The sequence below is a fragment of the Culex pipiens genome, chromosome 1 (genome assembly GCF_016801865.2).
Source record: "Culex pipiens pallens isolate TS chromosome 1, TS_CPP_V2, whole genome shotgun sequence".
NCBI classification, from domain to species: Eukaryota; Metazoa; Arthropoda; class Insecta; order Diptera; family Culicidae; genus Culex; species Culex pipiens.
This window is the reverse complement of record NC_068937.1, coordinates 72,289,074-72,302,316: the sequence shown is the minus strand read 5'-3', so window position 1 is coordinate 72,302,316 and position 13,243 is coordinate 72,289,074. Positions and strand designations below refer to the sequence as shown.

General features: G+C 40.1%; 1 protein-coding gene across 1 annotated transcript; it reads right to left on the bottom strand.

The window, feature by feature from the left end:
* Positions 1-3,636: 3,636 nt before the first annotated feature.
* LOC120431930 (uncharacterized) lies at positions 3,637-9,006 on the bottom strand. Its single transcript, XM_039597070.2, has 3 exons — positions 8,537-9,006; positions 4,327-4,891; positions 3,637-4,259 (listed from the first exon to the last, which is right to left on the bottom strand). Exons 2-3 carry the CDS (start codon positions 4,391-4,393, stop codon positions 3,637-3,639), a joined length of 690 nt encoding a protein of 229 aa, XP_039453004.2. The 5' UTR covers positions 4,394-4,891; positions 8,537-9,006.
* Positions 9,007-13,243: the final 4,237 nt, after the last annotated feature.

Sequence of the window (13,243 nt, the reverse complement as noted above, 5' to 3'; positions counted from 1 at the left end):
TGATGAATCCTGGCCATTACCCTTTCCCACTAACAAAATCCCAAGTAGAAGTAGTTTTCCGGCACACGTGGGGGTGTGGATATCGTATAGAACCCACCCTTGGTAGCAACCTGTGCTAACTAACATTCCCGTCCCACTCCCCCGAGATCTACAAACTGACATGGCGGGCGCCGTTGGTGGCCAACGACTGTTACCTATTTGCTCCAGATCTAGTTTTGATGATCTTGATGTTTTATCTTTTCAGCGCATTCATACATGCTGTTGATAAGGGAAACACCATTAGATCGTTGAAGCGTATGACCGCTTGTATTGATAGGATATTACGGTCCTGTTCAGCAACGGAGAAGGACAACCATGGGTGGTCTCTCATGCTCATGCTCATGCTTTAGTTTTTAGTTTTTAGTTTTTAGTTTTTAGTTTTTAGTTTTTAGTTTTTAGTTTTTAGTTTTTAGTTTTTAGTTTTTAGTTTTTAGTTTTTAGTTTTTAGTTTTTAGTTTTTAGTTTTTAGTTTTTAGTTTTTAGTTTTTAGTTTTTAGTTTTTAGTTTTTAGTTTTTAGTTTTTAGTTTTTAGTTTTTAGTTTTTAGTTTTTAGTTTTTAGTTTTTAGTTTTTAGTTTTTAGTTTTTAGTTTTTAGTTTTTAGTTTTTTGTTTTTAGTTTTTAGTTTTTAGTTTTTAGTTTTTAGTTTTTAGTTTTTAGTTTTTAGTTTTTAGTTTTTAGTTTTTAGTTTTTAGTTTTTAGTTTTTAGTTTTTAGTTTTTAGTTTTTAGTTTTTAGTTTTTAGTTTTTAGTTTTTAGTTTTTAGTTTATAGTTTTTAGTTTTTAGTTTTTAGTTTTTAGTTTTTAGTTTTTAGTTTTTAGTTTTTAGTTTTTAGTTTTTAGTTTTTAGTTTTTAGTTTTTAGTTTTTAGTTTTTAGGTTTTAGTTTTTAGTTTTTAGTTTTTAGTTTTTAGTTTTTAGTTTTTAGTTTTTAGTTTTTAGTTTTTAGTTTTTAGTTTTTAGTTTTGAGCATGAGCATGAGCATGAGCATGGTTGACTGCCAATGAGCTGCTACTCCGTTATTGACAGATCAGCTGAAGTTAAACAATGAATCAAAAATGATCAGTGGGAGCCAACCATCCGTTCACTGTTTAACCTCTGAAGATCCCTACTTTATTAGTCAATACCGGCGCCCTCCCAAGAAGCCTGCAGTTCAACGAAAGGGAGGTATGTTAGTCCGATAGTTGAAGTTGCAGACTCATCAAGCACACAGTTTTTCGCTATATACTTGTTGATACCGCATGAGACCGTTGAATCCACAGCATCTCCTTCAAGCATCACGTGATTGTTATTTTTTGGGTTAGTAGGATAAGGTATTGGCTTTTCGATGCCTCCCGAGCTACGATGCTATGGGGAGGACTTTCATAACAGACCCGTCGGCGAGCCTTCCGAGCAACGATGCTATGGGAAGGTCTTTCTGATTAACACACAAAATCACTCACACACAATTATTTCACTCCACTATTAATTAATCCAAAATGTCAGTGCGTCTTTCGATCATTATATAGAAATGGCTTTTTCACCATAAAAAATAAAACCTTATTCGAAAAAATTATACACAATTTACCCGACGCCATGCCTTCCGATCAACGATGATATAGGAAGGGCTTTGAAAATCACAAAACAATTAATTAAGATCACAAAAAAAACAAAAAAACACCAATTACTCAACGAAAAACACGCTCAAGACACAAAGCACATAAAAAAATTAACCTGCATAATCACGACTTCGCGTCCCCACTTCCAGCGCACCAATGATGCTATTATTCGATTACCACAATCACTCAACCCATACGAAAAGCGACACAAAAGCACACAAAAAATTAACCTGCATAATCACGACTTCGCGTCCCCACTTCCAGCGCACCAATCTTTTTAGTTTTTAGTTTTTAGTTTTTAGTTTTTAGTTTTTAGTTTTTAGTTTTTAGTTTTTAGTTTTTAGTTTTTAGTTTTTAGTTTTTAGTTTTTAGTTTTTAGTTTTTAGTTTTTAGTTCTTAGTTTTTAGTTTTTAGTTTTTAGTTTTTAGTTTTTAGTTTTTAGTTTTTAGTTTTTAGTTTTTAGTTTTTAGTTTTTAGTTTTTAGTTTTTAGTTTTTAGTTTTTAGTTTTTAGTTTTTAGTTTTTAGTTTTTAGTTTTTAGTTTTTAGTTTTTAGTTTTTAGTTTTTAGTTTTTAGTTTTTAGTTTTTAGTTTTTAGTTTTTAGTTTTTAGTTTTTAGTTTTTAGTTTTTAGTTTTTAGTTTTTAGTTTTTAGTTTTTAGTTTTTAGTTTTTAGTTTTTAGTTTTTAGTTTTTAGTTTTTAGTTTTTAGTTTTTAGTTTTTAGTTTTTAGTTTTAGTTTTTAGTTTTTAGTTTTTAGTTTTTAGTTTTTAGTTTTTAGTTTTTAGTTTTTAGTTTTTAGTTTTTAGTTTTTAGTTTTTAGTTTTTAGTTTTTAGTTTTTAGTTTTTAGTTTTTAGTATTTAGTTTTTAGTTTTTAGTTTTTAGTTTTTAGTTTTTAGTTTTTAGTTTTTAGTTTTTAGTTTTTAGTTTTTAGTTTTTAGTTTTTAGTTTTTAGTTTTTAGTTTTTAGTTTTTAGTTTTTAGTTTTTAGTTTTTAGTTTTTAGTTTTTTAGTTTTTAGTTTTTAGTTTTTAGTTTTTAGTTTTTAGTTTTTAGTTTTTAGTTTTTAGTTTTTAGTTTTTAGTTTTTAGTTTTTAGTTTTTAGTTTTTAGTTTTTAGTTTTTAGTTTTTAGTTTTTAGTTTTTAGTTTTTAGTTTTTAGTTTTTAGTTTTTAGTTTTTAGTTTTTAGTTTTTAGTTTTTAGTTTTTAGTTTTTAGTTTTTAGTTTTTAGTTTTAGTTTTTAGTTTTTTAGTTTTTAGTTTTTAGTTTTTAGTTTTTAGTTTTTAGTTTTTAGTTTTTAGTTTTTAGTTTTTAGTTTTTAGTTTTTAGTTTTTAGTTTTTAGTTTTTAGTTTTTAGTTTTTAGTTTTTAGTTTTTTAGTTTTTAGTTTTTAGTTTTTAGTTTTTAGTTTTTAGTTTTTAGTTTTTAGTTTTTAGTTTTTAGTTTTTAGTTTTTAGTTTTTAGTTTTTAGTTTTTAGTTTTTTAGTTTTTAGTTTTTAGTTTTTAGTTTTTAGTTTTTAGTTTTTAGTTTTTAGTTTTTAGTTTTTAGTTTTTAGTTTTTAGTTTTTAGTTTTTAGTTTTTAGTTTTTAGTTTTTAGTTTTTAGTTTTTAGTTTTTAGTTTTTAGTTTTTAGTTTTTAGTTTTTAGTTTTTAGTTTTTAGTTTTTAGTTTTTAGTTTTTAGTTTTTAGTTTTTAGTTTTTAGTTTTTAGTTTTTAGTTTTTAGTTTTTAGTTTTTAGTTTTTAGTTTTTAGTTTTTAGTTTTTAGTTTTTAGTTTTTTGTTTTTAGTTTTTAGTTTTTAGTTTTTAGTTTTTAGTTTTTAGTTTTTAGTTTTTAGTTTTTAGTTTTTAGTTTTTAGTTTTTAGTTTTTAGTTTTTAGTTTTTAGTTTTTAGTTTTTAGTTTTTAGTTTTTAGTTTTTAGTTTTTAGTTTTTAGTTTTTAGTTTTTAGTTTTTAGTTTTTAGTTTTTAGTTTTTAGTTATATTTTTTGCAAGTTCATGCCATGTAACTATCATACTATTGTACTAACAAACTGACCTATCTTAAGGTATTCCGAATTGAGGAGTTTATTCTTTACTTTATTTAGCACGTGAGTATCGTCCTGCACAAATGCCATTTTGAGTTTGCAATCGATAATAAAACAAGGTCCGTACTCGGAAACCTGCTTCACAGAGAGAAATTGTATTTCTTTAAGCATGGCGCTTAACAGTTTAGGATCACCATCGCTGGCAAAACCTATAACTACAATCCCTTCTCTCAAAAGCACAACTCGGGTTTCCTTCCACCTGTGGACAACGTCTTGGCTTCTGAATTTATTATCTGTCCCGAAGTAAAGTAAGACAAAAGGTGCTGCGCCTTTCGCTAGTGGTAGCGCCAACTGTACATATGCTGTGTCCGCCACCGCATAACTTTTGACGTCCTGTTTCATCTTGGTGGCACAGTTAGCGCTAAAGGTATCTTGTTTTGGTAATCCGGTTTTGTTATCCAAGGGGCTTACAAGTCCAGTCAAACAATCGAAACGGGGTTCGTATTGGACGTGCTGTTGAACCTTTGTCCCATCCTCAACGAGCATAACGGTCGGAGGGTAATTGTTTGACTTAAGATATCTTTTAAGCCCAGCCACGTCCAGAACGCCTAAAAAATGTTGGTGAAATTTGTAATTAAGGAACACTTTCAATTTTATTTTTATATTTATGTTTACCTTCACGGACGTCCTTCGTCTCTTTGTGGATGTGTCTTAATATGGTCCGCTTACTAGAGTAAGTCATATTGTTCTTCTTAAATTCATGAAAAGACAAGCCCGAAGAGAGGAAAGTATGTCCTTCTCTGTGTCAGTATATCTTTCTCCACGTTTTTTCCGTTCTGCATTCCTCATGTTGATGTTAGTATATGTTCTGAAAAGCGGTTTATTGGCCAATACACTATCAGCAGAACAATCGGCCATTTCGTTCCGCAGATTTAGTTTTTTTGGATTACTCCTACTGAAGCTTGTTCCTCGTCATTCTGGGGATTTTCTTGTTAGGGTTGCTGGTGGGATTCTGGTGTGTGTGCCTCATCAGGTGAAAGAAATTCGACCTCATTGTCGGCTGACTTAGAGTAACGTGTAATTTCCAGTTGATGGTATTGGGCTGACGGTTCCGTCCGGTCTGGGCAGATCTCGTCATCAAATGCTACACTAGAATTACGTGAAGTTTCGTCTTCCACTGTCGAAACGGAATAATCACCCATTTCCTCGCGCGGCAAATTAAACGATACATCGAGTCGCGCTGCAATGAGAAAATAAGCAATAATAAAAAAACGCTCCCTGAATACAGTTTAGTAAAAGTGTGGGTAAAAAAAGTTAGCTTTGTTCTAGATAGTTCTGGAACTCAAACTCACTTCAGAATACGAAGATTTTTTTTTTTAATGTTCGGAAAGAGTTACACACATTATTCATAAATGTACATCCACCAACAATGGGCCGGAAATTAGATCCGGACAATATTTTGATCAAAACATCTGAGATCGAAACTCTTATAAGTGTTAAATTGCTCATAACTTTTGGTAGGGTTGTCAGATATTTAATCTTTTTAATCTTTGAGCGCGTTGGAAGGGTCTTTGGATTAACCTATTTAACGATGGGTCGCATAATAGATACGGACTACGTTTTCATCAAAATATCTGAGATCCGGCCTAAAAAGTGGATATATAACACTTCTCGCTTACTTTTTCAAAAGGTCCTAAGTGAAAAGGAAAGTAAAAAAGTAATCTAGACTTGAGTGCTGACATCTTTTGATAGGGTTGTCAGATCTTCAATGTTTTGGACTCGTTAGAAAGGTCTTTTAAGTTCGTTTTTGATCTCATCCACCGACAAGTCGTTGGAGAGACCTTTTAAGACCGCCTTGAATGGACGAGCATTCTTGGTCTCATACGTGTAGAAATTGTGTTTGTGGTTTTTCAAATAACCAACAAAAGTTTGGTGATCTTGTAAAGATTCCGTCAACAAGCGACATTCTCCTCTTCGACCAAGCTGGAACGAAACCTTCAAATTGCAAGTTTCCTTGCAATTCTTCAGTTGCGTTCGAAAGCTGGCCAAATCGGAGACGGAAGTCACTACAATTGGCGGAGGCTTTACTCGTTTCTCGACGGCAGAAGGCTCAGTACGAGGAGAAGGATCCTTGTCAACAGTTTCGGATAAAACACCGAAACTGTTTGCCAATGGAATTGGAGGATTGACCTCACTTTCAGAATCAGAATTGTTATCAAAAGACGTGGTTTGGTGTTAACTGTCTGAAGTGTACTGTTTATTGACATAAGGTATAGGGTGGTTCATATGTAACTGTTACGATAGAGTGGTTCAAATACAACATCTCCCCTCTTCCAAAAGCTATGCACTCCCTGTGCTCAAACTACAAAATCAGTAAACCTTGCTGGTTTTTTAATCTCCCTTTTTGGACGCCCTTCGTTCTGTTTAGAACGCTCCTGCCCACCGCTTTTCTGCTCTGCTCTGTTGGTTGTTTCCGTTGTCGATGTCTCGTTGTCTCGCTCCCTGCTCTCTGGTGTATTGTCGACGATACCGCTGTCCCCGCCTTTCTTGTTGTAGTCACGTCTCTCGAAGATCGTCTGCTTTGGTTCGTCCTGGTGCTACTCGACTGGACTTGTTGGTGTCGGTGGTCGCATTATCCTTGGTTCTCGGATCTGGTTGGCAAACTGTTGACCTCCCGGTTTAATATGCACTGCGCTGCGTCGGTACACGCCACCATCTTCTAGCCGTACATCGCACGATTGGTCCGGAAATTGGTGCACAACTGTTGCTCGTTCCCACTGCTTGTCTAGGTCAGGTCGTCGTTGTACCATAACGTTTTCCCCGATCTTCAGCTCCGGAAGCTCCTTCGCATGTTTGTCATAACTCGCCTTGACCACTTTTCTCTTCTGCTCGATCCGGTCTTCCACGTGTGATGCTCGAGGCGGCTGCAACTTGTTTGTTATGACGGGAATCGTGCTTCGTGTGTTTCTTGAGAAGATTCTCTGGTTGGGGCTTGTTCCTACGGCGTTTGGCGTGTTCCGATGTTGTTGCAGTGCTTGCCAGAAATCAGTACCACTTTTGGCGCACTTCTTGAACAGCTGCTTCATTGACTTGACCGCTGATTCAGCTGTTCCGTTTCCTTGCGCGTGGTATGGAGCAGACGTCACGTGCTTGAAACTCCATTCGTTCGCAAACTTGGTCCACGCTTCGTTGCTGAACTGCGGTCCATTGTCTGTGACAACAACTTGTGGCGTTCCGTGACGGGCAAAATTGCGCTTGCACGCCGCAACAATAGTTTTGGTCTTCGTGTCGGCTAGCAGGTCAACCTCAACGAAGTCAGAAAAACTGTCCGCTGTGACCATCATGAGAATTCGCTTGCCCTCTTGCTTGATCTCTGCCAAATCAATGTTCACACGCTGGAAGGGATATTCCGGTATCTGGTGTGACGTCATGGGTGGCTTGCATTGACTGGCGCTGAACTCCATACACACCTCGCAGTTTCGTACGTAGTTGGTGATCTGGTCAGCCATCCCTGGCCAGAAGAACGACTCCCTAGCTGCTCGTAACGTATAGTCAATTCCCAGGTGCGCTACGTGCAACTTCTCGATCAGCTTCTTGCGGAGGCATTTCGGCACCAACACTCGGTCTCCTTTGAAGATCACTCCTCGGTGCGTTGTGAGCTCGTTTTGCAACGTCCTGTAAACCAACAACTCATCGCTCACGTCTTCTTTCCGCTCAGGCCAGCCATCGATCAGCACACTCATCAGCTTGCACAGGGTTGTATCCTTCTTGGTCTCAGTTGCGATTTCACCGAACCGATCGTCCGACAAATTGATGAGTTCCCCAACGTTAGTGGCCGCTATCTCGTCGAACGCAGCATCCACCTTCTCTATCAGCATCACTTCCGCGTCCAGGTTGTGGGCAGGTTTCTCTGTTGCAGTTCGTGACAGCAAGTCTGCTATGTACATCTCGCTTCCCTTCTTGTACCGAACGTGGATATTGTATCTTTGCAGCGTCATCCTCATTTTCTGCAGTCGGAGAGGTGCTTCGGTGATCGGCTTCCGGAAGATGTCTTCTAGCGGTTTGTGGTCGGTCTCTACAACCACTTGGTGCCGTCCTGCCACGTACTGGTCGTGGCGCTTGCACGCAAACACGCATTGCTAAGCACTCACGTTCGATGGACGCGTAGTTCCTCTCGGTCTTCGTTAACGTCCTCGATGCGTAGGCTACTGGTCTTTCATCCTGCAACAGCACGCATCCCACGCCCTGTTGACTTGCGTCGCACTGAATCAGCAAAGGTTCTGTTGGATCGTAGTACCGGAGAATGGGGTTCTGTGTCACTAGCTGCTTGATCAGGTTGAACGCACCGGCAGCTTCCTGATCCCAAACGTACTCCACGGTGTCCCGGGTCAGCTTTCTTAGCGGCGCACTCACATCCGCTAATCTTGGCATAAATCTGCCCAGGTACGTTATCAATCCTACACAGAAAAAAATATGTAAATTTCCACGTCATGTAAATTGTGTTTTCAATGTAAACTTCCCACATGTAAAACTTGAATCGAATGTAAAACGTTAAATCTGATGTATTTAACAATAATGTAAAATCTAATTGAATGTAATTGTTAAATTTAATGTAAATCTATCCGATCTGACGACTTTTATGTTTACGAAAGTCGTGTAAAATTTAAATCCAATGTAAAAAAATACTTGATGTATTGTTCGAACCATGTAAATGCTCGATCATATAGAAATGACAGCTGACCAAAACAAATCAGTTTATTTGTTGTTAAAGTTTTGCGCGCATCGAAGTGGAAATGTTTTTGCATTAAAAGGCCGATATTCGACATTTCAGTATTGTTTGGAAATGTATTATGTGAGTATATAACATTTAATCGCTAATTGTTACCAATATCTATTCAGGGGCATGACGGCTTTCGTAGCGTTTCCGGAGGCAAATGCCGGATCAGCAGCTGATGTCGGTGCCCTCGATATGACAGGACGGAGATGGAGGGGGGGATCATCCCTAAGCAAGTTTTGCCAGCAGGATGTCCTTGTGGCTCGTTTGGTGTAGATCTCGCATAAGTTGATATCTTCAAATAGGCTGGCCAGGTTTGATGGGTTCCGGTCATGTCCCCAAGTGGCCGACTAGGACCGTAGATCGGCTTTGCAGTTCTGTTCGAGGTGTTCGAGTCCACTTTTAACAGTTCGAAACGACAACTAGCGTTCAGAAACTTCGATTACTTATCATACGGGAAGAGATCATTTGTACTGGTGGCCGTGGTTCGGTGGATTAACGGCAGTCTTGTGGGTAATGCAACTGGTAAGCCACCACAATATGTCTTTGCACTTTGCCACTTATTAAAGTAATTCCGTGGTTTCAGGGTAAACTTTTTTTCATTGCGTTAAAAACTATGACTTTTGCCATTGAAAACAAAAAAAAATCAAATTGAAATGCGAATTGATTGATTGTCAAAACTGTATCTGAAAATCACACCTGCTGAGGTCATTTTCGCATCTCCTCATATTTCTTTTTCAATTATCTACGATTACACTTTTTTGGTAATCTTAGTCGATCTGGAAAATTCTTTTGAAAAAGTGCAAAACGTATTCAGCAAAGTGCGATTTTCAGTTACAAGTGTACACCTCCCAAAATCAACTGTGGTAATCGCTGGCATTTTCTCAAAATAATCAATTCACCATTTGCGTGTATTGCCCTGTTTTGACATTTCTCCCCTCCTTCGCAGCCGCCCTCACGCTGGTTCATCTGCGCAACCGAAAAAAACAACAAATTTAATCCGTTTTTCTAGTTCTGTTTTCTACAACGGTTTGGAATTTCTACTAAGAATTGCGGCAAAATGGTTAATCCGGTGCAAAAAAAACCGTCGGACGACGCTCCGCAGAAGTGCAGGTCACGTTTGTTGAGGGTAAACATAGAAGCTGATTCAGGAGTTAGAGGTGGCCGAGCTGACCTATGACCGGTTTGAGGAGGCGTAAAAGGAGTAAACGGAACTGCTGACCAAATGCCAAGAGCTGCCGCACCTGCTGGATTATAGTTTGGAGAAACTCTTCGGAGGTATTTCAGGGTCAATTTGTTGAGGGGGATCGGGAGAGGCTGATGAAGCATCGGCAAACAAAAATCTGTACCATAATAATTATTGTGAAGTGCGAACGTTTTAGGCCTTTCAGAAGTAGGTTCATGCTGCACGAGATTCTGCATTTGGGCTTTGTTTTTGGTAATTTCGAGCAGCAAGATTTGATACCTTGCCTGTTGTGGCTTTTGTTGCTGCTGTCCGGTTTATTTGGGGATTGCTTCGAATGGTCCCGGTGAGATCGTTAAGGAGTTTCTTCGCCCACAGCAGCTCTTGGCAACCTTCGGCAAGGGCGACAAACTCGGCCTCGGTGGACGATAGGGCGATGCAGGTTTGTTTGCGTGTCGACCAAGCTCACCACTCCACCGCCGAATTTGATGATCAGAGCATCTCCGTTACCAAGGTGCAGACGGAGGTCCTTGGTTCCTTTCTGATATTTCAGGGTGCGTTTGGCTTCTGTACAGTCGCGATTGCTGGGATTAGACACTTTCCTGCACAACAGCGAAGTTCCGATGCAGATGTCCGGCCGGGAGTTGACCGCGACGTACAACCAACAAACGGTACGACGTGTTCGTCGGCAAATTTGTCTCCTTCTTTTGTTTTACGTAGCCGGGGTCAAGCGGGATCTTGGACGGCTTAGTTTCCTCGCATCCGAACCGTCCGAGTAGCTTGTCGATGTAGTTTAGCTGGTTCAAAGTGTAGTGGCAGCTCTCCTAGAGAAGACAGCTTGAACTGCCCTTCCAGCGTTGTACGGATTGGGCTGAACTCTTTCTCGAGATGAAACTCATCTGTTTGTCCGTCTTCTTCACATAGAGGTATGTGTCCGCCACGCCGGGCTGGAGTACGAGCAGCAGCTGTTCGCCTAAATTGGTCAGATAACAGGTATGTCCTGCTTTGAAGTACCGTAAGCAGGGGTGACATTGAGTCTGAGGGGTTATATAGATTTAGCCAATGTCACTCTTGCCAACGGTAAATCATTCTTGTAGTGTTAACATCACCTCTGAGATTCTTAAAGCATCGGGTGAAATTAACGACTGTGAATATTTCAAATTCAATATAGCAATTGCTCCATTGAATCTAGAATTCAAAAAATACAACGAATTCTAGATTCAACGGAGCAAAAAAAAATTTTTTGGTCGTGTATGTTTACATTAGATTTATTGGAAATTTACACGATTTCAAACGATTTTCAAATTAAATATTTACAATAAAAGTCATGTAAATTTCCAATGAATTTGATGTAAATATACATCATTTATCATGATACCTTTTGGTACATGATAAATAATGTAAATTTACAGGAATATTTTTTTCTGTGTAGGAACGTCATCAGCTGCTTCTTGTCCGAGGGTTCTGGAATGTTCAGGACTGCCGAAATCTTGCTTCACTCCTTTGTCTGTCAGAACATGACCAAAAAACGGAACCGATGACAGCGCCACTTTTGCTTTCGAGCGGTTCAGCTTCAGACCTCGCTCGCGGAATCTCTTCAAGGCAGCTTCCAAGTTCCGATTATGGTCCAACATCGCTTGTTCCCTGGTATCGCCACATCCGTAGATCACGACGTCGTCTGCAATGCATCGCGTTCCGCGCAGGCCGACGATTACTTGCTGCTGCTCCTTCTGGTACATCTCGGACGCACACGCGACTCCAAATGGCATCCGCTTCCAGCGATACACACCCATGGGTGTCCAGAATGCAGTTAGATCGGCACTCTCCTCATCCAGCTCCATGTGCCAGAATCCGTTCTTGGCATCCAGAACTGTGAACACCTTCGCCTTCGCAAATTCCGGCAGCATCTCCTCAATTGTAGGGATTTGATGGTTCGCACGCCGCACCGCCTGATTCAGCTCCGCTGGATCCAAACAAAGCCTTAATTTGGTTCCCTTCTTCACCAGCACCAAGTTGCACAACCAGTCCATGTGCTTGTTTACCGGCTCCACTATTCCTTTCTTCTCCAAATCGCTGATTTTGGACTGTAGTTCCGGTAGATACGCGAGGGGAATGCGCCGGGGCTTCTGCTGGACAGCTGCAACGGAATTGTCGATTTCAATCTTGAACCTTCCGTCAAACTTGCCGTCTCCTTCGAATACGTCCTTGTACTTACTCAAGATGTGGTGGCACTCTTGCTGGAGCGTGTCGATACTGTACAAGTCGTGGACTTTGATAATTCCCAAATCCATTGCCGATTGCGACGACAACAGTGGTGGCCGTGTTTTCTTGACCACGATGAACGTCAACAGCTTGGTTCCGTTCTTGAGCTTAATCTCCAAGTCCACCTGGCCTTTGGGCGCAATCACCTTCCCCGAATAGCACCTCAGCTTCACCTTCGTGGGGCTCAACTGTTGGTCCGGGAGTAGCTGCTTCAAGTCTTTGTAGCACATAACGTTAACCCGTGCGCCAGTGTCGACCTGGATTTCCAGCGGCGAAGTTTTTCCCGCGCCTACGGCCACCTTGAGTTCGACCATAATCTTCCCAGCCTCTTTCAGATTTTTCCCATCAACTTTGGCAATGTCGACAAACTCGCACTCTTCCTCGGTATCTGAACTCGCAGAGCTCTCGGAACTGTCCTCCACGCGCCGGACGTGCTTCTTGTGATGCTTCTTGTTCCTACTTTGGTTCCGTCCCTTCTTCCAGCAAACGTTCTTGAAATGGTTTCTTCCTCCACATCCGATGCACGTTTTCCCGTACGCTGGACATTTCGCTTTGTCTCGGTCGTGCTCGTTTCCACAGTAACGGCACGGCTTCTGCAGCTTCTGCGTGGCCGTCACCTTGAACGTTTCTCCTGCATCCCGGCTTGTGCTTTGTTTTGCTGCCATCTTCTCATACTTGCTGGCCAGGTCCTCGATGTCCTGGCTCTCCTTGACCTTCACCACCATCTGGTCAACCGTCAGATTTCCGGCTTTCAACAGCTTTTTCCGCATCTGGTGATCCGATATGCCAACAATCAAACGATCTTTGACCATCTCTTCTTGTTGTGCTGGGGTGTGGCCGCATTTCTTCACCTTCTTCCGCATCCGCTTCACGAAATCTTCGATTTTTTCTCCGTCTTGCTGGACCATCGTGTTGAAATCCGCTCTTTCCAGTCGAACGTCCCTTGCCGGCACCAGGTGCTCTTCCACTGCCTGCAGAATGTCTGTTGGCGTTGCCTGCTGCGCTTCCGTCAAGGCCGAATCGTCGATCATCATAACCGCTTCCGCCCCGACGACGGCCATGAACGTCGCTATCTGCAGATCATTTCCCTTTTTCGACAGCTCTGTGGCCAGCGCGTAGTACTTCCACTGCAGCTTGAACTGTTTCACCGCCTCTTCTACATTTCCGCCCAGTTTCAGGGGCTCAGGAACCGGAATGTTCGACATTTTGAGGTTATGTAAACAACGCGACGTTTACGATCGAAAACTCGCGAAATCCCGTAGCCGACTACTTCCAACTTTTCGGCAAAACTTCAAAGAACAGTTTTTTTACGTTTTCATCGCTAAACAACGTTTAAATCGTGACACCATGTTATCAAAAGACGTGGTTTGGTG

Excerpts from the sequence above, each read along its gene's own strand:
- LOC120431930 (XM_039597070.2), bottom strand. The coding sequence starts at position 4,393 with ATGACTTACTCTAGTAAGCGGACCATATTAAGACACATCCACAAAGAG. Across the intron at positions 4,260-4,326 it reads GACGAAGGACGTCCGTGAAG|GCGTTCTGGACGTGGCTGGG; the intron begins GTAAACATAAAT and ends AACATTTTTTAG.